General features: G+C 38.1%; 2 protein-coding genes across 7 annotated transcripts in view; one reads left to right on the forward strand and one right to left on the reverse strand.

Annotated features, from left to right (window-relative positions):
- Positions 1–4,082, forward strand: part of LOC140225804 (uncharacterized) — a 71,306-nt gene extending 67,224 nt beyond the window's left edge. Inside the window, exons 4-5 of one of the 2 annotated variants that reach the window (XM_072305745.1) lie at positions 1–214; positions 334–4,082. In XM_072305745.1, the coding sequence (XP_072161846.1) occupies positions 1–214; positions 334–341 (222 nt within the window). In that variant the 3' untranslated portion in view covers positions 342–4,082. The other variant, XM_072305744.1, reaches the window with a different exon arrangement.
- On the reverse strand, positions 3,418–25,821 carry LOC140225803 (protein croquemort-like). 5 transcript variants are annotated; one of them, XM_072305743.1, is made up of 10 exons: positions 25,641–25,821; positions 21,403–21,523; positions 19,590–19,750; positions 16,950–17,091; positions 16,035–16,241; positions 9,933–10,144; positions 9,244–9,535; positions 7,307–7,380; positions 5,904–6,134; positions 3,418–4,678 (listed from the first exon to the last, which is right to left on the reverse strand). In XM_072305743.1, the coding sequence occupies exons 2-10, from the start codon at positions 21,517–21,519 to the stop codon at positions 4,663–4,665; spliced, it is 1,452 nt and encodes a 483-aa protein (XP_072161844.1). In that variant the 5' UTR covers positions 21,520–21,523; positions 25,641–25,821; the 3' UTR covers positions 3,418–4,662. The 5 variants fall into 5 exon arrangements, with proteins under 5 accessions (XP_072161844.1, XP_072161843.1, XP_072161840.1 ...); XM_072305742.1 differs by having other exon boundaries at positions 21,403–21,527; XM_072305739.1 differs by lacking the exon at positions 25,641–25,821 and adding an exon at positions 25,463–25,600 and having other exon boundaries at positions 21,403–21,527.
- Positions 25,822–25,919: the final 98 nt, after the last annotated feature.

Consider the following 25,919-nt stretch of genomic DNA (forward strand, 5'->3'; position numbering starts at 1 on the left):
TTGCTCGACCTTATTCAGCCTGCATTTCGGCAAGAGCCTCGACGGGAATCCGCACGATTTGAGCAACGTTCGCCAGAAGGACGAAGAATTCAGGTGCCGGTTACGAGGACCAATGGCGAACCACTGCAGGGCCTACAAGACCCGCCAGGGCAGCTCCTCAGAAAACCGCCAAGAATGATGACGGCGTCGGGCAACCCGGAGGATTTAGCCCGAGGTATGTTGGATTTTTGAAGGATCGCATATTGCGTCTATTAATCTGTTTAGTAAGTTGGATGATTAGGCCAATGGATGCGGATTTTTCAAAAGATGTTTATTTTATTAAATTCATTTCAGCCCGATGAGCCGTCTGTAGCAGTGGTGACAATGGGCCTGCTGTTGCAAACTTCAGCTAGAGCGAAAAGAAGAGTTGTCTCTCACAGAAAATGACTCAAAAATCACGATGAGCACACAATCTGCGGAAGCAATATGCGTAATTTTAAGCTTCCCGCTTCAAAATCGTTTTTACTGCACAGGTGAAGATTCGTAAGATGAGTCGTTCCATCCAACCCTTATTCATAGAGTACATAGAGTCGTAATGCAAGTGGGAGATCTGGCGCCACTTTTAAGCATTTTCCAGGTCCCGAATTCCGAGATTCCTGTGCGGCGCCGGGTCCCCTTTTCCGATGCATAATCGATTGTTTGCGATACACGGGGACCCGGCCATATACCACGCCGCCATTTTGGATCGAATATGTATCGAAAAAGTGACCGCGCACATCGGGCTAGGAACTCGTAGAGCGGAACATGGCGCCAGCTCTCCCACATACATTACGACTCTATGTACCTCTACGTTACTAATCACGGATGCTAGGACTTAGTGAGTTTTTGGAATACCGCTCTCTTTTTTGGCCGTAGTATCTTGATTTATTTTGCGAGGAAAGCTCCGTACTTTTGATGGATACCTGCCATTACTAATATATTAGAGCGCCTTCAGTTTCGTATGATACTGTGCAACACCTCTGGTGTGAAATAGTTGCTTGAAGCGCCGTGGCAGGCGGGCAGCCAGCGCAAAACACGCATTGGCGCCTACAAACCTAACAGGGATACTTCACGCGTTGCGCAATGCGTGGAGTATCCCTGTTAGGTTTGTAGGCGCCAGTGCGTCGCCGCTCCGTCTGACGAAGTCAGCGTTATTCAACTCATGATTTTGAAATGTTTGCACATCCTGTGTGGATTATTCTCATTTTAATTATTCTCATTTTAATTGATGAAAAAAAATGTATTAAAGGAAAATAAATTGTGTGTTTTGTAAATATTAAGGTGGTGCTGTATCAAACTTAATGATTTCCAAAGCACACGGATTTCTACACAATTTCTTATAGCCTTTTATAATCGATGGCGAAAAAGCAACAGCCAGGCGATAAAGTGTAAAGCCCGGCGATAGGAACTATAGCCCGGCTGCATAATTTTTTATCGCCTCGTATAGCCCGGCCGTATGATTTTCTCCGCATTCTACAGCCAGCTATATGATTTTCTGTAGCCTTCTTTAGCCGGATATAAGAATTCCTATGAAATCGAACAGATAGATTCCGACATATCGCTGGAGACAGATTTCGGACGGACGGACACGCATTTTTTTAAGTATGGTTATTTTGACTCCCGGGACCTTAAAACTTCGAGAAATGATGGAATTTCAACTTTTTTTCCCCCTTGGAGGATGACAATACTTCCTCTACCCTATGGTAGCGAGAAAGTGAAAAGCTTTACAGGACTTACCCAGTAAAAGTTTAAAGCCAAGCTTGAGTTTCAACGGCCCTCTCCCTCTGGCGAGCGTCGGTCACGGCCCTTCTTCATCCTAGAGAATCTCATTTGTATGACACGCTGGCGCATCATGCAAGTGCGCACTCATTTAAATCTTCATTTTTGAACAAAAAAGCAATTAATAAAAGGAGGTTAGTATGAGTCAGTAATTTAGCTGGTAAAGTTAGTAAGTTTGAAAACGTAATTTCTTTTTTTTTTCTTCGCATGCGCTAATCACGCATTTTTAGGTTTAAGCTTAGAATATATTATTGTAATTCATCAACTGCGTGCTCTTTCAAGAAAAGAAGGACGCGAAAGATCAAATTAAGACGGGTTTTTCTTATGACTTTTTTACTTTACGGCTACGCCGAAGAAAATAATAAACTCAGGGTATTCGGGGGATTTTGAAGCCTTACAGGCATCAATTATCCATACGATATTTAGAATAGGGGTTTAGATATGCTGATGTTACTTTCTATTCTTGTTTTTCAATTTTGTAATTTTTGTAATAACATAGTTTTACATAATATATATCCTTATCAATATCATAAAAAATGTGTGTAATTTTCATTTTTCTTGTCTTATTTTTATTGCTATGAGATTGTAATATTACTCGAATGAAATATAGTGCGTATAATTTCTGAAGCTTCATCTGCTTCCTCTTCTATCACTTTCTCTCCTCTCTTTTCCTCTCACTCTTCTCTTTCTTTTCTCCTTCATCCTGCTTTTAGAATACTCCTTTTTGTCAAATTTTCAAAAGGGCAAATTTTTACCCTGGCAAAAACAAGCATACCGTTTGGGTTTGTATATCTCTAGCCAGAAATCCTATGTTTCCCATTATTTTTTTCAGAAACACCTTCCACAATTGATTTAAAACCTGCAATATTTTCCTTAACGGAGACGAGGTCTCATCGTCCGAGCTAGCACATCGATGGTTGAAGTACGAAACCACGTATCTCTATTCCGGTGTTTTAAAATGTTCTCTCTCATTTTATTTTTTCGAATGGAAGAAAAGTGAAATTTATTGCTTGTTTAGACAGAATATTCTGTTCACAGAGTGAAAAGATCATGGAAATTTTTGAAAAATTACGTTGACTAGTTCTCCAAAGGAAAAATAAAGTATGACAGAAAGTCTGTCATGTCGCAAACGGAGATACGTAGTTTTGCTCTCAGGCCATTGGCATGTATATGTACCTTAAATTGCTCCCCACCCTTTAAAATTTTTCAAACATAAAAAGTAATGTTACTTGGATTCAATTGCGTTATAACCTTTGACATTTATGTTCTATTTCAAAGTGTTCTGAAACCCCATGGTCATGAGAGAAAAATCAAATAGACAATCCCGTAAAGAATTATCATACTACTAAAGCAGGAGACTATGAATCTTGACATTGTTTAAATAAGCGCCTTGCCCGCTATGTATTTATTTTGGTGTGCATGTATACAGGTATCTTTCGTTAATGAAGGCGTTCCGCTTGTGGACTTTTCTGACGATATTATTCACTCCGTGTTATATCCTACCCTTTTGATACCTAACACGTGAGTGCAGTGATGTTCGTACGCACAAGTCCAAATAGCTGCCTAAATTGTTCGTCCTCGTAAAGGCAGCAGCTCTAATTCACACAAATATTCAGACAATTTTTATGGATAAAAAAATATTTTAATGAAATAAATTAAAATAGAAGAATTTAAAAGACACAAAAACAAGGTGTGAATACAAAAAATCAACAAGAAAAAAAATTAAAATTACATGAGAGAACGTAAATTGAAATAAAATCACTCAAAATAATTTAAATATTAAGACTAATAAAATATTCAAACAAAACAATCACGGAGAAGGAGATACAGCTAACACAAGGAGTTGTTTAATGTTAAAATATGCTTCAGTTATTAGAGCACGTATCGATGGACCAAGAAAATAACTCCATAAATTAAATAATAAATAACGAACGACATCGAAAAAATTAACAAGACGCAAAACCTATTCTCTGGGTGAGATAAGATAAACTCAGACCCAGAATAGAATTGACAAATCTAAAAATTGTTTATTTGATAGAGTAGGTATGAATAATGGCAAAGTATAAAAATATGAAATTAGAAATATAAGAAAAATCGGCTTTTATCGTTTAGAAAAATAATACGATATTATTCTCTTCTATCTTCTAGAGAGAATATGAGTTTCCTGATTGCGGCATTTCCATCTCGTTCGTGAAATTGTCCAGGAAATTACGACATAATCGCTAGGACAATCTTTTCTTGGGAGCTGAATATTGTCTTTCTCTTTTTTGTCTTTTTTTTAAATTCATCACTCGTGCAAACTAATGTTATTGATATGTGTGCAACCTATTCATCAAGCCCAAAATAATGTAAAGCTAAAAAAAAATATTTAGAAATAATTAAAATAAAACATAATGAATGGAGAACAGTAATTTTCAAAATTTGATAGTTTTTGATTTTAGCGTTTGAGTGATCAATAAATGGCTTTTAATCAGTCCTTCATTATCTACATATTTGGTACTTAAGGGACCGTCAGCGGCGTTAAAGGCCGCTTACAATTGGACTGCATTTTGTAATTTGGAACTATAAATTCTGGCCCATCTGAAAAAACACTCATGTGCATAGAGAAACTAATGGCACATATGTTGTGTTTAAAACCGGCCTGAGTTTATAGTTCCAAATTGCAAAATCCAGTCCAATTAGAGATCTTGGATCAATTGTATAAAAACTGATCAATATAAATCTCCATTTTAAAGAAATCGACCACAATAAGTATGTATCAAAGCATAAGTACTTCTTGATAAGCAAATTTTCATTTGGCACGTTCGCATTAGCTATTTTCAATATTTCTATGCCTCCAGTTTCCTGATCTTGAACATGGTTCCACTATTGGGGACATAAGCTGCAACAGAACATTACCATACCATAATTCAGTTGATGCATTACATTCATTTTATAACTTTTTAAAAAAGTAAACGTATTGCTGATGCGTTATCGAAGTAAACTGTTTGGGACTGTTTCGAAACGGCATGCCCCGATACCATACGGTCTACTTTGGTATTAACTCCATTAACATTGCTCAAGGCGGCGAATTTTTGCAGAAGAAATGCCCAAAATTTTCATCGGATCCTCAAAAATCTTGGAAGTCGCGTTGGGGTTGTTGAAATGCGTTAAATAAAGAGAAGGATCTTCATTCAGAGAATTAAGAGCAGTTCTCAATTCGCTGTTATTGAAGAAATTTTAATGGTTCCTCACCCACAAATGGACCAAAATGGGAATCTTTCATGGATAGGGCTTAGAAAACTGTGCTATAAATTGTAATATACATTTTAATAGAGGGAGATCAAGAATGACCTTCAAATTTTCACCAACTTTTTATTTCGAGATCAAAGCTATGTAAGGCCACAATTTTGAATCGCCGATATGCAAGAACTTCAAGTTTTTACGAGAGCACTTATGCCTTCATTATTTTTCCGACTTGTGGCAAAAATCGATGGGAGTCAATCGTCCACGCCAAAAATAAAATGAAGATATTCCGTGTGTTTAAAGCACTATACTTTTTTGCACGGCCTTTGCCATATGCTAATTTCTCAGAAAGAGACTAAGAGTATTAACGGAAATGTACGTAATTTTTGATGGCCAAAGTGTGAAACCACGTACCTATCTCCCTTGCGACGTCTCAAAATTACCGTTCTCATTTTATTTTTTCGAAGAAAAGCTGCCAATTTTACAGCTTGACTTTTATACCGAATATTCTTTAAGAGAGAATAAAAATGAAGGATGTTTTCAAGAATTACGTTGACTGGTTTCCCACGAAATAAAGTCTGACAAGAAGTCTGCAACGTCAGACGAAGATATATGGTTTTCGCATGCATTTTGGCCATCTGTTTGTATTTTAATAATCTGATGAGTTCAGAATGCAGAATGTAAAAGTGCATGCCACAGTTCAAGAACAAGTTTTACCTCTTATGCAGCCAATATCTCAATGAATGAATGAATGAATGAGCCTAATTCTGTAAGTTTTCTGACCTGAGATTATCGAAATTCCATTCAAAGAGTATTTGTATTAAGTGTGTCTATTTACCGCCAAAATATCGTTGTGCGGAGAATATATAAAAGAAGATTACCTGAATTGTGTAGATTTTCTAACGTCTTGAGGGTTTTCAAATATCCGTTGTACGACCAAAGTAATCAGGATTAAAGAAATTCCTAAGAATAGAACCATGGCAGCGCCGTACCTTCCATTTTCAAAAATGTACAATGCTAATTTTACTTCTTCTGCTAATTCCTCAGTAATTGTCGCCTTATTTTCAAACCAGATCATTGGAAAAAATATTGATGGAACCTTCTCGAACAACCTAATTAGGAAATGAAGTACAATAATAATATTGTTAAGAAGAACATACCAAAGAAAATATATTTATTCTTTAAAAGAGAAAACCAGATAAATAATATGTTTCATGCGTGCTGCATAGCTGTCCACGCATAATTATTTAGTTCAATATTGATATGGACAGCGCCCGTTGCAGATCTCTCTCGCACCTACAGCCCAAGAAAAAACGCGACAAGACTTTTTCCCAAAACAATCTTAGAATTTGATTATTTGGAGCGCCTATACAACCGATTTAAATAAAATTTGTACTTCTCGACAGCAAACCAGAATTTTTGATCGAACCTTCAAATGTCGACAGACAAAGCATATGACTTAATGCGAAGGTACGTGTTGGCTTCACTATTTTGTATTTTTCCTCTCGAAGGATCAACGATTTTCGCTTAAATCTTCTTAATTCGAAACGCAACTCTGTATCTTTATATGCTGTTTTCAGTTTTTTCATCTAGTATGCAATAAAATTTTGTTTCTTCCAAAATGAAAAAAACAATAAAAAAAATTTAGAGATGTTCAACCAAGTTTTAATTTTTTTTTCCAAAATGAAAAAACAATAAACAAATTTAGAAATGTTCAACCAAGTTTCAAATTTATCAGTGGGCCATCTAAACTTTCTTATCAGTGCCTACGTTAGGTCCACCTTAAACACGAGGGCCATCCAAAACTTAATGTTCCCTGCCTTGTATTTTCCGAACGAAAAGAGATAAATGGAATCGGTCATAAATCGTACATTGAGACATACTTCAAGTAGACTCTAAGTAGACATTACTTCACTTTTTGACGTTCTCTCCATTTCTATTTTGAAATTTCTGGTGTCCATATACTAGCTTCTTGATGTCTTCCGCATAGAAGCTCTTATCTTGGTACCGAAACCAGTCATTGACAGCGCTATCACTTCCGAATGATATGGTTTGCATTAGGAGATTTTCCTCCATCCTCCATTTTCCATTAATTTAGCATTATGTGACTTTCATCTGTTCCCTGAGCTGAAAAACTTCCACAGTAGAAAACAGTTACCAACTGATTGGTTTTGATTTTTACATGATCTTTAACCGATTTTAGTTATCTTTTTCCGTTCGGAAGATATAAGGTAGGGAACTTTACTTATGCATGAACCTCGTATTAATGACTTATGTTACTTACATTACTGAAGGATTGGCTGTTAGTAGAATGTTGATTTGCAGTCTAGCTTTTACTTCTAGAGGAACTCCAGTTGTCTGAAATGAAAGCAAAGTTAATGCATTATTGTGGAGGCTAGTGAAAAATTCATACTTCAAATAAATATGTGAGATACTTTAAAGAAAAATAACCCATACTTCGAAAATTGATACAAATTTCCATCGCAAAAGCATTAATCCACGGAAAAATGTTTAAAATGAAAGAAGGACATCGAGGGGACAAGGGGGTCTCAGATGGAAAATGTTAACTTGAGTCACCTCAAGAGCGATTTTGAGCTATTCTTACCTCCTCGTTTATTGCGACACAATTTTGAAAATAGAGTATATGTACTCCATGTACTTTCATATGCGTGCATGGCATAATTACATCGATATCTTATGTGCGAAACCACGTATCTCCGATTGAGACGTTGGACACTTCCTGCCATACTTTATTTTTTCATTGGAAAACTAGTCGACTTAATCTCTTGAAAAGTTTTTTGATTTTTCTTCTCAATTCACATAAAATTATGTTAAAATGTCAAGCCACATTGTTTCGCTTTGAAAAAAACAAATCAGAACCAGGGACTTTGAAGTACCACAATGGAAATAAGTGTGGCTTCGCACTTCAGCTATCGATGTGTCATGCACGCACATATTTAGCGGAATCCCACTCATTCTCTACTGGGGTCCAGGTGAATGAATCGAAGAGGGCCGCACCCCACTTTCCACGCATAGACAGATAAGTGCAATCTATTGCTCCTTGGGTACAAGTCTGGAGCCTTTCATCCGATGGGTATTAATTTGACCAATAGTTCTTTGATGATATTCAGAAAAACAATTCGGTGCCTTCTGCAGTCATATTTGGGGACCGACCCAAGTCTAACACGTGAATTAATTCGCTAATTTGGTATAGAGTATCTTTATAGGAAGAGTATGGACATGTCGAAATATGGAGTTCTCGGGGCCCAGAAGGACAACCAACCTTTGAAAACGAAAAATGTCACTGCCGATCTTCAGATTCCGATATCAGACCAGAATGGCCAAGAATGTCTATAAATGAGCGTTCTTCGCAAAAATGAGTAAATTTATGCAAAAAGTAAGTCAAGCACATACTTTACCAACACCGGGTCGTAACAATTGTAACAATAAATCACTCCCAAGGAGCAGAGGTTGCAACAACTTGCAACAAAATCGTTTGATTCTTGCAACTAATAGATTGATGTGCAGATTGCCTACTCTCTCCCCCGAAGGAGCTATCATTGTTGGAACTAGTTGCAATTAAGTTGAAACATGTTTCAACTTCAAAGTATTGCTGGTTGCCTATCTTTAGATTTTAAACAACTTTGGTTCAGCAATTTTGCAATCTCAGCAGGTTGCAACTTTGTCCTCCGATCAAATCGCCGAAAATCGGCACAAATCGACCAAACGTTTACCGAAAGTTGCAACTTTGTTGTAACTAATACCAACATTGTTTCAACTTGTTGCAACTTTTACATTGAAAAATGCTACTCGGGCTGTGAATAATTCGAGTTCATAGATTGGCTTCCTTTTTGGGCCCCAGGAGCTCCATCACCTAACCTCAAAATTACCGACACGTCCGTACTCTCCCCATATTGGTACTCTAATTTGGTATGAATAACGACGGTGTAAGTCGGCAATCACATAACTCGGTTTGCGACGTCGCAGACTTCCTGTCATACTTTATTTTTTAAACGGAAAACTGCTCAACGGCTATTCTTTAAAACTGCAGTGAAATTTTTTCTCTGTGCGAAGAAAATTCTGCAAAAACTTCAAGGAATACTGTCGATTTGTTCTCCTTTAAAAAATAACATAGAGGCGGAGATTTTCAGACACCGCAAACGAGATATGTGATTGCCGACTTACACCGTCGATAAGTTCTCCAACTTCTCCTGCACTTACCGGTTCAAAGGTCATCTGAAACTGATGCAAGTCTTTATCGGGACGCATGCCGCGGATGTCCTCTCGATAGACGGGGTCCGCAAGGTAGAAATGGGGATAGGAAATGAAGGCTGGCACTCCATATCGGCACGAGGTGGCGTTAGAGAGCCCTTGAGGAACGCATTCGCCATCGCAAAGACATTCATTGGCAGCGTCGTGGGTTCCATTGTCGACCATGTCCAGCCCGCCCACGAACCGATAGCCCTCCATCCCTGAGTGCTCCACCGTTCGCTCATACTCCAGAATCACCGATCTGAATCCAAGTTCAAACAAAGCAAGGGTGACGATAGAGTCCCTTTCTACTGAGAGTAAAGACAATGTGAATCCATTTCTGATTGGTTCCCGTATTTTAGGCCTTCTTAGTGCCACAAACGGGAATAAACAGAATTGGTGTCAAAGTTTTAATTTGACGAAGATAAAAGCTTTTAAAGTTTCCAAATTGTGTCCAATCTCTCCCTTTGACTCGATCCAGTTAGCGGTGTCGTCGGCACTGACGTCATCGCGGCGCTTTATACTTCCCCATCATTCATACGGACCTCAACTAACGAGCGCACTTCTGACCCTTCTTTTCGTCCTTTTAGCACAAATATGTCCATATCTCTGAGGAACGAACGTCATTCCATTAGTTTTAAGCTATTTCTGAAACTTACCTACACATATCAGGTGAGAAGAGGGTGATTTTGGTTTGCTGCATGTCCGGAGGGAACAATTCTCCGCCCGAGCCCCTCAGCTCGCCGCACTCTCCAGCGTAGTAATCCGTTCGACTCGCATAATTCCAATTTCGGATCCGTCCGAAATCCTCGATATCTTCGCTCCCTACGTCAATATTAAAGTAACCATCAAATTCAGCTGATCCATTTCTCTATAGCCCCAAGAATTTAAAATAAGCGTATGAGTCAATTTATTTTGGCCTTTTTTCCAACACTATAGGCAAACAAAAAATATTGAGAGATATTATAAAACATCAAATAATGCAAAAATGCATTTAGTTAGCTTGGAATTACTTCCAACAGCTACCTACTCGTCGTTCTATCCGTGTTACAACGATTTTTTTGAACAGTAGAAAGAAAATTCTGAGGGCGAAAAGTGTCAAGTCCCGTGATAGAAACAACTAATAATGGACCAGTAGACAAGGCACGAATTTCAGCATTCTGATACACGTCTCATAACCAAAATTTCACGTAGAACACGATGCGCACAGCGAAAATTACGAAATCAACTCCTTCCGAAGATATTTAATGACTAGCAACCAACCCGTGCTTCGCACGGTGATAAACCGTCATTAATGAAATTACACCATGTTATAACAATAACTTTTGTATTAATATATTTTACTATACCTATTATGCCCATATTTATATTTTTTAATATAATTATTCAGAAGCTACAAATATTTTTACATATGGGGGCTGTTGTTGTACCCATCAGCAAAAACAAAAAACATGTTTGCGAGTATCAATTTTGTAAATATGGTAGTAATTTATAGACCCAGCAGTCTTGAAATTAAAAAATAAATAACTGCTGTAAGAAGATGTATTTATTAATTTTTGATAATTTTATCGAAAATGATTATCCGAAAAATAATTTCGGACTTTTAAATGTAAAGTGCTAGTATTGTGATGCCTTGCATTTCAAAAAAGAGGAGGTGAACGGCCATTTTAACAGATGTTGTCATAATGGTCTTCTCAGACTTGCCGAGCCTGGAATCAAAGACCAACTTCGAGACCTCTTTTCCAAACCCATTTTCATGACCAACATTTTGAGGTACATCAGTTGTATGGCTTCTGCATCTCTGTCTGCTTCCAAAGCCTATATAATTTTGAACCAAATCTTCTGCTATCGAATACGAAAAATCATGGAGAATTTAAGTTTTATGTTGACCAGCTTCTCGAAAGAAAAATACAATTTCAAAGGAAGTCTGCAACGTCGCAAATGGAGAAACGTCGTCTCTCATTTTGCCCAAAAATATGTATGTATAAAATTGAAGGCATTATGACTGGCCCCTCTCAACTTATATTCGTATGTATCGATAAACAATGGGACGCGTTTGCTACGGCGCCTTGATACAACTATACAACCTCGACGGATGTCCGTATTGCGTACAGAAAATTGAAGGCATTTTGACCCCCTGCTCATACTATCTGCGGGTCGATTGTTGGATCGTTATCGAATGGACTTGATCGATAAAATCGACAAACGCGTTGGTCGGCGGTGACGGGGACTTGATGCATTTTTTTCTACTTGATGGATTTCCGTATCGCACCGACTGAAGAGCGAAACCACGTATCTCCATTGCGGTGTTTCAAAATTTCCGTCCTTAATTCATCTCTTCCATGAGAAACAATCCATATTTACGACTTTAAATTATGAACCAAATCTTCTGCTATCGAATACGAAAAATCACGGAAAATTTAAGTTTTATGTTGACCAGCTTCTCGAAAGAGAAATACAATTTCAAAGGAAGTCTGCAACGTCGCAAATGGAGAAACGTCGTCTCTCATTTTGCCCAAAAATATGTATGTATAAAATTGAAGGCATTATGACTGGCCCCTCTCAACTTATATTCGTATGTAACGATAGACAATGGGACGCGTTTGCTACGGCGCCTTGATACAACTACACAACCTCGACGGATGTCCGTATTGCGTTCAAAAAATTGAAGGCGTTTTGCCCCCTGCTCATACTACCTGTAGTTGATTCGATCGACAAACGCGTTGGTCGGCGGTGACGGGGACTTGATGCATTTTTTTAAACTTGATGGATGTCCGTATCGCACCGACTGAAGTGCGAAACCACGTATCTCCATTGCGGTGTTTCAAAATTTCCGTCCTTAATTCATCTCTTCCATGAGAAACAATCCATATTTACGACTTTAAATTTTGAACCAAATCTTCTGCTAATAAATTAAGAGCAAATGACAATGTGGGAGACCACGCTTTAGCAATTCAATTACATAAACATGTGCAACAACTCTACCCAGAACATTTTCTTTTAATACATCTCTTAGTAATTGATCCAATTTGCAATGAAAAACTCGTGAAACTAAATCTGGACGATCTCCAGCAGTTTCTTTTGGCGCTAAAGCAACGGTTATTTCCGACCATTTCGGGTTACACGTCATTGTCAAAAAAATGTCTGGTCTGCCATACACGCAGACAATTGCCATGGCATCTTGATATCTTTGAATAAGATTACGGGGGCTGCCTTCAAAAGAAGATGGTAAAACTACAATTCTTCCAACATTCATATTATCGAGTCGTGCTTTATTCAGAACAAAATCTTGCAACCCAGCATACTGTTCAACTCTGAGTTCGGACTGATGCTCTCTAATATAATGAAGCCTCTCACCTTCGACACGAACATATAAATCTACAATATATTGTTGAAATAATTTCTTTGATTGGTGAATATGGGAAAATGCTGTTCTAATGGCAAGCCTGTAACACGCGAATTGTAGCATGGTTACATGTTTGTGATTTGGCTGCTTGCGTGGTCCATTATGCTCCATTTTAGGATCCCAGCCTGGTTCGCCATGAGGATATAGAGCAAAGGATAAATCATTGGATCACAATGAGGACTTAATACAGATATTTGGTTGGCAGAAGATTTTGTTCAAAATTATATGAGCTTTGGAAGCAGACAGAGATGCAAAAGCCATACAACTGTTGTACCTCAAAATGTTAGTCATGAAGATGGGTTTGGAGAACAGGTCTCGAAGTTGGTCATTGATTCCAGGCTCGGCAAGTCTGAGAAGACCATTATGACAACATCTGTTAAAATGGCCGTTCACCTCCTCTTTTTTGAAATGCAACGCATCACAATACTGGCACTTCACATTTAAAAGTCCGAAATTATTTTCCGGATAATCATTTTCGATAAAATTATCAGTGCTCTGCCGAAATGGATTGAGGTTATTTCCCTGTTCACCCCTACGTCGTACATTATCCATCTCACTGAGATAGCCGTCATGTCGCACTTTGCGTCGCGCGGATAAATTGCGAGAAACATTGCCACGCTTCGCCGGACGCCCACGTTTTCGACTCCGATCCATTCCCACTATTAAAACGAATACGCACACTTTACAAAAATTCGGGATTCTTCATACACGACAAATATTAACAAAATTCAAAAGACGACGCGCATTGTACAAAAAAATCGGAATTCTTCATAAACGACGAATATCTATGACGACGAACGCCTCGGGCAGCCGAGTCATCAGCTGACCGAGAACGAACAGCACGGGGAAAACGAAAAACCGCGCAACTCCCAGCGGACGAACGGGATAAGCGATCTTTCGGGGGGCGCGGGGCCCGACGCGCGATCCCCGCATTTTTCCCGACCCCGCGGGACCCGCCGGCACCACCGACACCCGTATGGGCACGACGGTCGCGGCGCAATTTCGAAACAGAAATCGGGCTTACGGAATTATATATTAGGAGGATTACAGATTTCGTGATTGCGGCAACACTGCTCCGGTTCGGAATCTCCAAAATTAGACAGAAAAAACAGCTGATCGAGACGCAATAAAAGAAGGGAAACCACGACGACCAAACGACGACGATCCATCGCGGAACACCGCTCTAACACACGGGTCACCCTTTTTTAGCGTGTTTTCAACCCTTAGAATCAAAATTTCGAAAATCGGACGACGAATTGCACCCCTTCAGCACGAACCGCACATGCGTACAAAGTTTCAAGGAAATCCGCCTTCGGGAAGTCGCTGAAACATTGGGTACAAAATTGGGGCCTCTCCTTTATAGTTTTAGATTCTTGATGCATGAATTCAAACCACCGCGCTCATGAAACTCAATGCTGTACGTGACTCACATCGCGCGCTAAACGTTATCACACAGTCGCTGCGATATACAAATCTGGCAACCTCAATCTTGACCCTTTGGCTCAGCTATAGCAAGTTGTTATAATTTGAACAACACATGGTCACGATTTGACTGACGTATAGAGCTTTGAGTTTCTTATGAGTGGGCAGTTCAAATCCCTCGTGACCAATGTGAAAAAAAAAACGTTAATATCTTTGTTAGGAGTTAATTTCGGTAATTTTTGTTGTGCGAATCGTGTTCTACGTGAAATTCTGGTCAAGAAACATGTATCAGAATGCTTAAATTCGTACATTGTCCAGTAGTTCATTGCGGATTTTCTACAATTTCTGTGCTAAAATTTTACAGAAACTAACTCGAGTAGAATCATTGATATTATTCTATGAAATATGGAAAGGTTTTTACTTTAAATAAAATGTCTTTGATTACATTTATGTTGCAGGTTATTATTCATTAGCAATCGCCGACGATTTGTATGACGCGTATTAATGAGGAGATAAACATAGAAGTCAGAATTAAATACGAAATATGAATAAATTACCAATTATTTTGCCATGACTCGTAAAATATTATTTTATCTCCTTATGTGTGGTTGTGTACTTGGTACAGTCTTTAACTCAGGTGTGCATGCAGTGACATTAGGGGGTTTAACCCGCCATGGAATGAATTAATTTTGGATGTTGAAAAACATAAATATGTGATGTAGTTTTCGTAAAAACAAAGAGCCTTTAAGAACATTGATACTTTAAGGGTCAAATTCACTAAAACTCTCTACACCTCTTTGGTGTAGCAGGACTTAATTATCTTTCAAGAAATTCCCACTTTGTTATGCCTGATCTGGATAAAACTCTATATCGACGGTGAAACTACCAAACCACGTATCTCGGTTTGCGATGTCGCAGACTTCCTGTCATACTTTATTTTTTAAATGAAAAGCTACTTAACGTCCAGTCTTGAAAATTTTGTGATTTTTCCTCTTCGTGCGGAGAAAATTCTGTGAAAATTTCAAGGAATGATATTGATTTGGTCTACTTCAAAAAAATAAAATGTGAGCGGAGATTTTTAAACACCGCAAACGAGATACGTGGTTTGGTAGTTTCACCGTCGATATTTGCCTTAGTCAAAGGCTCTTAGAGTTTTCCTGTGTACGATAAGTATCTTGATTTATTTTGCGAGGAAAGATCTGTACTTTTAAAGGATGCCTGTCATTTTTGATACGTTCAATTTCGTATAATACTGTGCAACACCTCTGTTGTGAAATAGTTGCTTCAGGCGCCGCCACCCGCACGGCGGGCGGGCGGCCAGCGCGAAATGCGCATTGGCGCGCCTACAAACCTATGTGGATACTTCAAGCATTGTGCAATGCGTGGAGTATCCACTTAAGTTTGTAGGCACCAGTGAGCCTCTCGCGCTGGCAGCACGCCGCTCTGCTCTGTTAGGCTTTAATATTTATAGCTTTTCGCCTACCTCACATGGTAATTTAAATTCTTACATACGCGTTCAAACGTATCCTGATAGGATGACACACTAAAACATTTTCCCCGTACGTCAAAAAAGGCCATTCATCTCTAACTTCTCTGTATATGACGGACCAATAGTTTGCAGCATCATACCTCAGAAGAATAGTGCAATTTTTTGAAAACCCCAAAAATGTGTTGTTACAGATAAGTAGTAACACCGTGCCATAGAGGTTTTAACGGCGGGTTTGGATCAAACACGCAACAAAACTGACTGCATGCGTGAATTATCATGGGGAAATGAAGGCGCTCCAATCTAGGATGAAGTCATTTCCCAGTGGAACCTACAATATGCCGATAAAATTCTTTGCTTTGTGTCGAAGAGACTCGCGAGCCGTTTGCAAATTAACGGGCGATTCCTAATTTCCTGCACACTAAAATAGCAAAATTAAGATCTTACCGTGTAGAACCAGCCAAACTTATCGTAAGGGACGGTGATCATGGATGGAAAGTTCATTGCTAGATCGATCAGCTTATCTTCATACCCATCGAATAAGAGCTGCCCTGCTGGTTTTGTCACCGAGATGTTTTGGGAAGTTTGCGACATGGCCGTCGAGAGCGCACTCTGCATCACGTAAGCCCAATTCTTCACCGTGTTTGATGCCGCCTGGAAGTAATCAAATATTAAAAGATATCAAACTGAAAAGAGGTCAATTATATGATGTATGATCCTGCCATAAAAATTTAAGTATTTTTAGATTTAAAATAGATATTCACATTTTCTGGGCAAAATGAGCTAAGAGGTGTTTCCTCTTTCTCGTTCCGTAGGTACAAACTCACTCGTATAACCCGCTACGATTTACTCAAGGTATTACTCAATTACTCAAGGGAGAGGAGGATAAGTATATTTTTTGATGAGACTTTTCAGACTACAGAGTGATGCTTTTTCAACTAGTTATGCTGGTCAAAAACTATTTTTCACCTTTAGAATTTAGATATTCACTAAAAAAAAAAAAAAAAAAAAAAAAAAAAAAAAAAAAAAAAAAAAAAAAAAATTGAGTGGATAAGAAGCCTCATTAATATCATGAATACATAGTTTCAAATTTTATTCACAAACTTATCGTAAATCATCCTTACAGATTAAAAACTTCCCTATATATCGCCAGACTGCGATGCCCTGCTAGGCAATATATTTGACGATTTTTCAAGTTTGACAGTGATGTTTTGCCTCTCACTTCTTGGATATGTTTCCACGTACACAGGTATAGGTATGAATAAATTAAGGAATCTGATATCTTTATTTTTATTTTAGTTCTAGTTCTAAGACAGCTTTAGAGACACTATTGCGCATCTATTTTAAAGATAAAGTGCTTACCAATGCTACTACATTAAGAGTAGTTATGTTGTCGGTCAATTTTCCATTTGAATTTTCAGCATCAAAATACCACCACTTCCTCTGTTGATAACTGACCGTGTGGTTTACATTCCACGTGATATTGACCTTTTCCTTAGTCTCTCTGAAATTAAAAGATTATTGTGACATCAAATTTTTATTATTAAATTACAGTAATTTTGGTTTTCAATGGTTGGAATTTATTCAATGTCTCAGTTATCATTTGCTCATTTTTTACCATCTCCGAGCTCTTTATAAATTTAATGAGAGACTTCCTGAAATCACGGAGGATTCGCGATTCATTCAACTACTCTTGTGTACAAATTCACAAGGAAATATGGCATTACCACAATTTTTGTCTGTAATCAACACGGAAAGATGAAAATCTTTCAAACTTGAGGCCAAAATGACAAGACAAAGCGTGATAACGGAAGAGTTACTTTTTTCAGCTCCTCCGAGTCGAATCCCTGCAGGGCTGAGGCTTATACTTGACACTTACTTAAGGCCCTTATATGGAGGGATATTAATCTGAACGAGTTATCATATTTTAGACGTACTGAACAGTTTACGAGGCTGGGGTGATTCTATTTATGTGTTCGAGCCCCTCAACAGTCATTACCAGCCGAAAATATTAGTGAAATGCAAACGTGAATTTGTATCCTAGCGTAGTTTTTGTGAGATTCATTTCGTCGCCTTCCTGCCGTAAGGGCGTAACTACACTCAACGATGAACCCTACGTTGTCCATATAACTCAGTGCTTTCTCAAGCTCATCTCAAATTGTAGTTACGTCCTTATGTTAGCCAAGCGAAGATTTGATATTCCATCTCAGAAAAAGTTAGGATAATATCAAGATCCTTTAAGAACTGATTATGAGCAGGGTCAAAGGCTGAGTTTTTAAATCGGTTATTAAGCGCCGATGTCAGAAGGAACCTAGCAGTGTGGTAGCCGGCCGCACGAGTGATTTAAACAGGGGCGCTTTAAAAAGATCCAATTAAAACTTAAATGAAGGTCCTCAATTAAATCTGACCCGCAGAAAGCTGGCATCAATCAAAGTCTATTGTTGGTTCCGCCGACAAAAGCCCGGGTCGCATCCGAGATGAGCTCGTTGTCGGATGAGACCAGTTATCAAGCCCATCGCATGAAATCAAATCGATTCAAGTTTCGCATAGCTCCCGATGGAAGCTGACACTTTTTCTTACCTTTGCTTCGCAAATAAGAGGGGTGGTGCTTGGTACAACACTCCCAGCCAGGGGTGGTAGAAATTTTGCAACGATACGATTTTGTCTCGGGCTTTTTTGTCGCTTTTTTGTCTGAAATTTTTGTCTAAAACTCATGAAAAGGTCTCAAGTTGTCGCCATTGTGCTAGTAAAAGTGAAGATTTAGATGTCATCGAATATAAAGAAAAACACATAAATAGAATCACCCCAGCCTCGTAAACTGTTTAGTACGTCTAAAATATGATAACTCGTTCAGATTAATAAGAAATAGATACTCATAATATTTCGACGGTCAAAGTGGGAAACCACGTATGATCCATTTGCGGCGTTGCAAACTTCCTTGCATACTTCATTTTTTCTTTGGGAAACCATCAGTCGACATAATTTCTTGGAAACTTCCTTGATTATTTTCCTCTGTCAGAAGAATATTCTGCATACATTTCAAGGGTTTTCTTCTCTTTTTTCTCTTTTTTTTTAAATTAAGAAGAAAAGTTTGCTCTACAGTGCCACCCACGAGGAGGAGTTCCAAAACACTACAAATACCATATTACGACAGTGGTAGCCAGTGAAGGGCCACCAGGGTGACCCCTAATTGGCCAATTTGCTGACGATGTTACTTCAGATCTCAAGCTTCTTGGGTGGAATTTTTGAATGGTATCCGTTTTCTTTATGGGGACTCGAAGCAGAAGAAGATAAAAAAAACTTATTTACTTGTATTTCTTTTTTTTAAAACTGACTTGTGCATAGAATTTTATACTGATTCTATTTTGAGATCAAATTCTACGCCAAAGTGAGAAAAAAGTTATTTTTTTGGAGATTTTGAAACATCGCAATGGAGGTACATGGTGACCACTGATTTGGAGATTGAGATTATGTAAGCATCATTTACTGAATAATAGTCGTAGGATATGCACAGAACTGATACAATCTATGGAATCGTCTCTTATTTCTAAATTGGGCATGTACGGAGTCTCCACATGGTAGATGAAGTTCATTGAAGTATTCCAAAACAAAGGAGCCGCTCTTACACAAAGTGAAACTTAGCCGTTAACCGCAAAAGCCTTGGCGCTCTTGTGAAGGACGGACTGAAGCCTCTGGTGTCAGTGCACCTACACATTCGTCTTCGTGAAAGAATTGGACTGAAAATATCAATACTCAAAGCTCTCTGCATGACTATCTGAATAATCATTTTTCGTCACAGTTTGTTATATCGTTCCACAGTACATATCTACGATTTGCGGCTATCGACAATCAGAGGAGTCCGCTCTATTCAGATTTTGGAAACTGAACCGACGGTGACCCGCTAAGCGAACCTCAAAGGGCGCAACGCACCCTCCGCTGGGGGTTGGGCCGCGTAGCGGCCAGGGGCACGTAACTAGCTAGTTAAATTATACGTCTCCTTACATGAATCTATAAGGGCCCATTTGAACAAATTCAGGTTTTTTCTCTGGATCAAGAAGTTCGTGCGGATTTGTCCAGTTGAAGAAGTAGAAATCTATATGCATTGGAATTGGCGTGTCCCGCCAAATTGCATATGTGTCTGAAGTTGGTGTCAGCGGCAGTTTCTGAAAATTTAAAGAAATATTAGCGATGATTTTCATCATTTCCTATAGTTTAGAATAATTAAATTCACTTCATGCATACATCATTCTTGTAAAGTTCAGCTGGTACATCCCATCTTATCATCATGTGCATTTTCAAACATTTTGGAATATTATTTTCTACTCAATTTGAAGAGATTTTTTTTTTTAACGCTCGGAGTCTACATTGAGTACACTGGTACAAGTCGAGCTAAAAACTGATGCTGACTCAATTCATTGACACATCTCGTCAGTTCTAAAATCCTATAACTTGTAGTTTTATCATGGTATTTTATTACCAGTTGTCCCATCTGTTTCATAGTTAAATCCTCTCCTTACGATATGCGATTTCGATTCGGTTATATACCATTCCAATGTTTGAATCATTTGATTTGTTTAAGAGAATCTCATAATTATCCCTTTTTTATTAGTTTTAAAAAAATGTGTACTCGAACACACACCTTGCAATTATTGAAATAAATAGGTCAATCTAAAACCATTACCATATGCTCGTTTGCATATTGAAGGAACCTATAAAAAGGCTCAAATACCTTCAAAATGAATTTTTTTATAATGAATAAAAACTCGCACATTTTAAAAATCTGATACCATTCCATCGATGAGAATCTAAGTAAGGTGCTGATTACATAAGGGGGACAAATATACCATATTACCTCAGCAAAAAAGAACTATATATTTCATTATTTTAAAACACATTGCAGGATCTTTACCTGCGGTTCGTCGAACTTTTCTTAAGTGCGTCAATATGAGTCAACGCGGGAAAAATGGGTTGCGTCACACGATTTGGCGTTATACGAGCTTTTCTGCGTCTCTTGCCCTCTCTACTTTGCATCTCATCCTACACTGACAGATGTGGGGCGCAAAAAAGGCCAAATAACGCCATTTGACCTAATCGTCTGGCGTTTCCTACGTAAGCATTTTTTTGTCGAGAATTTAACTTCCTTACCTCTTCCCAAATCTAATTTGATGATTTTGATGAATATGGAAAGAAGCCGACCACAACCTTATTTTATTCATTCTGCCGTAAGCAAGAACGCCGTATAAGCGTTGCCTAATTTCCATCGTCAAATCGCGAATTTTCAGGAACATTTTTTAATGTTCCTCCTTCGATTTTTTACAGGATTTTGTCGGTACTTTGATCCAAAAAGTCTGAAAATTTCAAGGAAAAATATTCATGAACTTCCTCAAAATAAATATTTTTAAAATAAGAAATTTGGCATCATCCGAATGCTTATACGGCGTTTTCACTTTGCAACGCAGACTTAACGTTCATGTCTATGCATTCCTTATATATACAGAGTGATCCAAAAATCTCGCACCACCTTCGTAACCCTAACAGCTCTTGCACTTTTTCAGGGTGGATCCCTTCAAATTTAAGGGGTTCCCAAAAGTAGTTGTATTTGATGCAGGAGCACTCACAAAATTTCAAATATTTTTCTAAAGTTCAAAAGATACAGGGTTTAGGCTCGATGCTGATGATACCGGACTTCTGGATCACCCTGTGCTTTTTATATAGAAGGCTAACTTCAAAATCTCATCCATGTGTTTTATGGGCAAAATGTTGAAGAAACCTGCGTACGGCAAGTTGTCAAATGCAAAGCAAACATGCAACTCACCAGGCTGATAACGAATTTGCAGATCCACGGCCATAGAATGAATGAGAGAGCTGCCACAACGGAGACAGCGATCCCGGAGCAGAGTGATATGAATTTAACGTCACATTCTTTCGTCATAATTCTGGCTAGAACAGAATAAAATCACAGTCTGGAATTTCGTGTCGTGCAACATGTGAGGAGAAAAAACAGATGCCACCTCTTTTTACCTACTGACTGAGTTCTAATCTAAAGGGCAGAGGACATGATGAAAATTAACTATCGTATAAAGCGCCAAAATTTTAGGGTAATGGGGCTGTCGCAAAATTTTTCCTTCAATCATCCTCAGAAAGTGAGAATTTTTACATTTGTCCATTTCTAATTTCGTCGCCTTCCGGTCAAAGTATCACGAGCGTCATGGGACGTTTAAAAATTTCCGTCGCCGGGTTGTTTATGTTATTTTTTTTAAGAAAAATTGCTGGTTAAATATGATTGAAAATTTTACCGGCAGCACGAAGAAAGTTCAGTGAAATTTTCAGACAGCTTTATCAAACAATTTCTCTGTATAAAAATAAAATGTGGGCGGAAATTTTTAAACGTCGCATGGCGCTTGTGATACTTTGGCCGGAATTTTACGATTTGATCACATTTTGGCGCCACTGGATATAGTGTAAAAATTCCAGTATATCATTATTGCAAACAAGGTAAATTTCAAATGATTGATCAAACTTTTAATTTTATTTTTGAGGTTTTCACTAAAACTTTAAGCCTTGAAATGGTTCATATTTTAATATACTTATCACTGCAGCATTTCATCAAACTCAAATATGTAAAAGCCTGTAAAAGATAGCCAGGCTAAATATTAAAACAGAATACAATTGAATTGACTGCTTAACCTCCTTATTCAACAATTTCTAGCCCGAAGTCAAAATCCTGTAATTGAATAATGAGTGCAACTTGAACAGACTTCGCACCGTACGCGAATCTTGTAGAGTTTGAATTTAACATGTTTTTGGAGTATAATGGCATGACGCAAGATAAATGAGGGTAATCTGGTTAAGAATATATGTTTCCCGTCATTGGCAAACTCTCCTACGGTCAATAATCACATCAAATCAACAGTCAACAAAGCCCCTCAAGTGTTGCGTCACACCAGGTGACTCCCGGCCAAACACATGGCAAATACACCAAAATATACACGTAATTGAGCATTAAATAGGGGGAAAAAGGAATTTTTTCTAAAAATGTGTGGATATAGTGGCAAAATTTGTATAATTTTTAGTTTGGAAAAGAGAGAACATTCGCCAAGAGAGGGTCCACCGGGGAACTAAAACTCCCACTATGTAGTTATGACATGTGGTGATGATGTTGCGTCAAGCGCGAAACTATCCATCTTCATTGCGATGTTTCAAATCCTCCGGTCCTATTCTATTTTTTTGAAGGGAAACAAGCCGCTTTTGGAGATTGGCATTTACACAGAATAGTCTGCCAACAGAGTAGAGAAATCAAGGCATTTTTTGAGAAATTACGTCCATTACTTTTTCCAAAGAAAAATTGGCAGGACGTCTGCAACATCGCAGACGGAGGTACGTGGTTTCGCTTCTTAGTCATCGATATGTTAGGGAGGTGATGTATCGTAAAGGCATGTAAAAAATTATTTTGCGTAGAATTTCTGAAGCAAAATGAAGACTTTGAAGTTAGTGTGACGTAAAAAATTAAAAAAAGGAAAAAAAATCTGTACTTCTTCATGTAAATTCTTTGTGATATAGGTATTTTATTATTGATCATTCCAATAAAGCTTGTCTTGATTGCATAAAAAAGTAGCACTTTGTACAATACTGAATTAGATGGAATTTTTATTTTAGTTAGAATTGTAAAATAATGAAAAAAAACAAACATTAATTTATCTATTACCACTTAATGAATATTAGGTCCACCACACAGGACTGTTTTTCTAAAAATCTATTATGTATAGATATTTTGATTTGTTTGCTTTCTAAATAACGGAGACTCATCGGTTTAGTGAGAGCATAGTCACTGTGTACGCGGATTACGCAAAAATAAATTTCCCTATTTTATATCCTCCGAATGAAAATATGTAAATTAAATAAACGAAGAGCTCCGTGTTAAGCATACTTTAAGCATTTAAAAATATTAACGATTTTTAAAATCGGTTCAGGAATGCACGAGGTAACTGCGAACTCCCCCCGTTACTAAAAGTCCTCTCGATGTACTCTTGCACCTCCTCGTGAAGTCTAAACTTATTTCAAGAACTTGAGCTTGCCTCAAAGTTGACAGCTAGCCTAATTCAAACTTTTTTAAAACAAAAATGAACTAAAAAAATAGACGATATTTAGGGGATGATTTTATTTTCTATACTAAAATTTCTCTATGAGAATAACTACGTGATTTATGTACTGTCCTAAACTTTGAATTTTTTTTTATTTTCTTGTCATTAAGAATAAAATATTTGAAAACTAACCTGTATCTCGAGACACATTGATCGAAAATGAGCCAGGGTAACTCCCCGTGAATTCGGTGAAATAGTGCTAATACATGACTGCATTTTATGGAATTCAGCAAGTTCTTAATTTTTATCGTCTCTATTTTTGTTGTAGTGAAATTAGTGTACTCGCTGATCAAATTGACAATTCTAAGAAGGAGCCATGTATTTATAAAGCGACTGGTTTCTTATCTGCTCTGAATTTTTGTGACAGCAGCTAGGAGTGATATGAAATATTCTTCTGTACTTGATTAATTCCTAAAGTCTTGTCCTGAGCAAATACAGTTGTCAAAACACACATTCATGTTTAAAGCATAACAATAATACCATACTTTCAAAATTGTCTCATCAAATCCCTCCCTTTTTCAAACAACTTAATTTCCAAATTTAATTTATTTTTTCTTTGTCCCTTCTTTTAATTTTTTGTACTTCTCTTTTCGTGATCTCTGCTCTGGGTGTTAATGGCTCAGTTTTGCTAAAACAAGTAAAAAACAAATAAACAAAAGCAAGTCGGTACCTTCGAGAGGTTATATCCTTGCGCGGAACGGAACAAACCGCACATTTGATTGAAGCGGAGACACCACCGGCGCGGAAGCAGAGTGGACGTTAAATAGACGTATCGTCCAGATCCATCAACTTATTAGTCGAACGTCCCTATGATGCTCAGCTTATCAACTTTCCGACCACGGACATTATGCAATCGTTCCTGCGTTGCCTGCAAGGTTGCCCCTCCCTCCTCCCCTCTGGATCGGCTGGACTCCCTCTGGATTACGATCAAGTCACCCTTATCGCAGGAGGCTCGATAACTGCGAAGGTGTGAGGTATCTGTTTGTTACTCCTTATCAGCCATCAGCACTCAGCACTCAGCAGGTGTCTCTCGATGACAATCCTCCCATTCCATGTCCTTCAAAAGTTCCGGAATTCGGAACTTTTTTGTTCCAATTTCCCTACTCCATAATCATCAAAAGTTCCGGGATTCCTTTTAGATTTTTCCAAAAGTTCCGAGAAAGTTCGGAAAATGCAAAAGATCCGGAACATTTCGGGAAGTTCAAAAGTTCCGGGAAAAATTCAGAAAAATCTCAAAAGCTCCGGAATTTGGAGCTAGTTCCGGGAAATGAGAGCACTGCTCGATAACTGATATTTTCAGTATATCAGCCCTCCCTCTAACAACCACCCGTTTCAACCAATAGGATCACTCCGTACACTACGTCTTCTTTGCCTAACGCTTTGTCTATTAATTTCAATAATCAGTCCGCCAGCCAGAGCTTGACTGAATTTTACCTACTGCTTTTCCCAAACAAGACAAAAAGTGCATGCAAAAATGTACGAAAATGGATTCTACTCGTACTACTAACATGCAAAACATTTCACTCTGACCCCAAACAATGAGATAAGTCTCATTCAAGCACAGGGTGGGGACCTTTATCAGTTTGATATGCAAATTTGATGACTGCAATATGACGCGTTGACTGTGATAGGAGCCTTATCAATAAAACACAAAGGATAAAAAGAGGACACATCATAAATAGCATTAATAATCCAATGAACATATGTTTCGCATCTGTCAGAAACTATACTCACACGCAGAATCCATCACACAATTAGAGAGTGATAAAAAATGTTGAAGCTTCAGGTGCATCTAAAGTCGAAACAATTTAGTTCCCATTAAAATCATCTCATGATAACAGATAAGAAGGATGCGCCCAAAGGTATTAATTTCACGCAAATATTATTTATTTTTAAATGGATTGGCACTTACCGATAAAATAACGAAAAACGCAATGAAGCTATGCTTAAATTTAGCGACACAAAATATAAATATAAAATTATTTGTCCTTAACGGCACAAAGGGCAAATCGAGATGCAAAACCACAACGCACCGAATGCATCCGTTTTATCAGTTGAACTTAAACGGCCTGGGACAATATTAAGACTAGGTAATTATGTAACACGGTCAATCTCTCACTTCCGATGCTGTTCTGTCGATCTCTGTTTATTTCAAACCCATTATTGAGGTTCGATTGCAATTTTACGATAA

Source organism: Bemisia tabaci, unplaced genomic scaffold (assembly GCF_918797505.1).
Source record: "Bemisia tabaci unplaced genomic scaffold, PGI_BMITA_v3".
In the NCBI taxonomy this organism is placed as follows: Eukaryota; Metazoa; Arthropoda; class Insecta; order Hemiptera; family Aleyrodidae; genus Bemisia; species Bemisia tabaci.

What these genes read in the sequence shown, in the direction of transcription:
- LOC140225803 (XM_072305739.1), bottom strand. Translation starts at nt 25,520, where the DNA reads ATGCACCTGAAGCTTCAACATTTTTTATCACTCTCTAATTGTGTGATG. An exon ending in CTCTTAATGTAGTAGCATTG is followed by an intron (nt 16,242 to 16,949) that starts GTAAGCACTTTA and finishes GATTACTTCCAG; the next exon opens with GCGGCATCAAACACGGTGAA. An exon ending in TTCAGATGACCTTTGAACCG is followed by an intron (nt 7,381 to 9,243) that starts GTAAGTGCAGGA and finishes CTTTCATTTCAG; the next exon opens with ACAACTGGAGTTCCTCTAGA.